The 3,260-nt window shown below is 32.1% G+C and overlaps 1 protein-coding gene across 1 annotated transcript; it reads left to right on the forward strand.

The window, feature by feature from the left end:
- Window positions 1-946: 946 nt before the first annotated feature.
- Window positions 947-2,262, forward strand: LOC107936729 (transcriptional regulator SUPERMAN). The gene has a single exon (XM_016869482.2). It carries the CDS (start codon window positions 1,241-1,243, stop codon window positions 1,808-1,810), a length of 570 nt encoding a protein of 189 aa, XP_016724971.1. The 5' UTR covers window positions 947-1,240; the 3' UTR covers window positions 1,811-2,262.
- Window positions 2,263-3,260: the final 998 nt, after the last annotated feature.

The following is a 3,260-nucleotide window of genomic DNA, read 5'->3' on the forward strand; positions in this document are numbered from 1 at the left end:
CAGGAAGGTTCCTACATATTTCTCACCACTGTTGTAAGGAATTCGATTTGATTTGAAAAAAATTCGAATTTCGAGTTTAGAGTTCGAATCGGATTGAATTTTAAAATTCGAATAATTCGAATAATTCAAATAACAGATTGGTGTAAATACATTTTTTGTCCCTGTCAAATTTAAAAATAAATAAATTGGTCTCTTTCAATAAAAAATACAAAAATTCATTAATTAATAATTACATTTAAAAATAGAATATAATCATTAATGTAATTAAAAATTTATATTTAATATTGTAATAATACTAATAAATTGAAACGATATATCAAAATAAAATATTTATCCGATGATATAATATTAACAGTTGATTAAGTTAAAGAGCCACAATTGATGACCATGGCCTGGACTAGATGGAATCATGGAACATAATTTTCTTTGCTAATTAATAAAACAAATGGAAATTGTGTTTAATTCTGATAATGCATTAAATGTACATAATACATGCTTAATTAATCAAAGGTGTATTTTATGGGATTCAATGCCATTCAAGTAACGTATTTGACTCGTAATGATAGTATAGTTGGTAAAATAAAATGGGGATTAATCTTCATGTCAATCTTATAAATAAGGAAAATAATAAAGGTTTCGAAAATATTCAATTTAATCCCAACAAGATGTAATTATGGATTAAAAAATGTATTTTGAAAAGGGTAAATCTATCCATATAAAAATAAAATATAGAAGTAATCAATCAGAGTTACATGCAACGATAAAAAGAAATTTTAAGTTCGAAAATTAAAAATAACGTAACCACAAATCCTGAAAAACATCCTATCAATAATCATAAAATGAATATGGTGTATAGCTTAGTTAAATATATATATTAGAGTAAAAAGTTATATTAAAAAAAGGAAAAGAGAGACGTGACAAAGTGAAAATTGGGTTAGGGAAAATTTTAGACGAAAGTAACAAGATAGAATTTCGACAAATAATAGAAAAGAAAAAGGATAAAATATGAAGTATTGTCTGCTAAAGATGGATTTAGCACCATAGCCGGCTGACAGAAAAGCTCTCCCAGGAAACATCAAAGACTTTCCAGAACATCTTGAGACAATTGTAATTACTATTACCCAAAGGCCTATCGATGTCTTTTATTTGTCTCTTGTCTAACTATATGTATTTTTCCTCCATATAATACCCTTTCTTTCTCTTAATCTCTGCAACCCCAGTACCCCACCCTAATTTCTTGATGAGATTTTGGGACTCTAAGTCAACACTTTCCATGGAATCCAGCCAGCTAGAAGACTCGAAGAGCTCGAGTGAAGACACTGATCGATCGGAGCAAAGCAACGATGATACGGGCACTGGTCGGTCCTACGAGTGTGTGTTTTGCAAGAGAGGCTTCACCACAGCACAAGCTTTAGGAGGCCACATGAATATCCATAGGAAAGATAGGGCCAAGAGCAGCAGGCCTAGTTCAGTTCCTATTGTTTCAGATAAATTTGTTGATGTTGATGATCATGACAATTACAACCCAAGAATAAGCTCCTATCCCTATCCACCAATCCAAACCTATCACTCCATGGATCCTGACCAGCTACCTGTAAGTTATAAAGCTCTTTTCCCAGATTCAGGTTGGGGTTTTAGACCCCCACACAGTTATCATGAGTTGTTTGTACACAATTCACAGCATATGAATCCTTTTGGTCTTAGCTTGGGAATGGGTCCATCCCATGTATATGAAAACAACAAGGCATATGGAAGTAGTCAACAAGATGATGAATTAGACTTGGAACTTCGATTAGGTCATCATCCATAGTATTATTATTACATTTACATGTAATTAAAAACCCTTTCTCTATATATTTTCAGTTGTTTGCATATATTAATTCTTTGTCAAGCACTAAATAGCTGGGATATAGGAAAGGATATAGTTCTTCATGTGGGAAAAAAAGTTGAATGAGGTACATAAAGTTGCTTCACCCACATTGATAATCATACATCAAAGACCAAGGCAAGGCAAGGCAAGGTAAGGTAAGGACCTCTTTTTTCCCCTATAATATATACTTCTAAGAGCAAGGCAAGATGAATCATAACATCCTTCTTTTCTTCTTGGTTCTCTTTTTCATAATATTGTTTTCTTGATCTAATACTTGAGTAATTTGATGAATATATCATATTATTTAATTTTTCATGGTTGTGCTTGGAATATTTGTTGTATAAATGCAATGTAACCACCTTAACATATATATTAAATAAGTTTCTTTTTCATGTTATTATATTAATAACCAAACGTAGCATAAATTATTTATATCTTTTGTTATCAACGGGTACAAGTTACTTACCACTTTACCCGAGGCTAACAAGTATCCTATACAATTAAGTCCTTTACTGAATACTATAATGTAAATTACACTAAATCCTGCTGCAATTGATGTATAGTGATCCCTTGTTCATGCAGTTAGGTGTTCGTAGGATGTATATATTAAGTTTATTTCTGGCTTCAATGAATTAAAAACCCAGCTGATGGAAACTTACTTTTTCATTTTCAAAATCCTTTACCGTATAATTACATGTATATATAAAGTTGCTTTAAAAAGCCTTAAAGGATTGGAAAGTGATCAAATGGGTAGTGTTAATCAAAATTTTGAGTGGGGTTAGTAAATCAAATCCAGTGGACAGTAAAAGCAAAGACTTTTTTGGTTGCGTGAACTAAGGCATTTATCACAAATATTCCTGGACAAATTCTTTTAGACACTGCTTTCCCGTCACGAGCTTGTCATATTGTGAAGCTGGTATCCAACAAAAATCACCATTTCTTGTCACCTTACGATCAGTACATATACAATGAGAATGTCCGGTTAAGTTCTTTGGTTATAAAACAAGAATTGCGCTTTCAGTGGTTCATTGGATGACTGCGTCTGTTTGGGCAGTGAACGAGAAGTTTCTAACAGCATGATATGATGTGATATAATTGGAAGTGCTTTGTGTGATAGAACAACGCCATTAGCTGACAACTGCAAGCCATTTCCGTTTCTATATCATTTACATGCATGTATCATGATAATGATAAAAGAAAATTCACAAAAACTTTAACCTCATTCGTCTTGATACGGTGAATATCGATGGCTCAACACTGAATAGGAATGATAATAGAATAGGGGGGGAAATTGTTAAATTTATATATTCTGTCCTATGAGTATTGGAGGCATCCATTCCCACGTCATTTTGCTCCACTTCAATTTAATTTTTGTTATTTATCTTTAGTG

This window comes from Gossypium hirsutum, chromosome D07 (genome assembly GCF_007990345.1).
Source record: "Gossypium hirsutum isolate 1008001.06 chromosome D07, Gossypium_hirsutum_v2.1, whole genome shotgun sequence".
In the NCBI taxonomy this organism is placed as follows: Eukaryota; Viridiplantae; Streptophyta; class Magnoliopsida; order Malvales; family Malvaceae; genus Gossypium; species Gossypium hirsutum.

Coding starts and splice junctions, on each gene's coding strand:
- LOC107936729 (XM_016869482.2), top strand. CDS start 1,241: ATGAGATTTTGGGACTCTAAGTCAACACTTTCCATGGAATCCAGCCAG.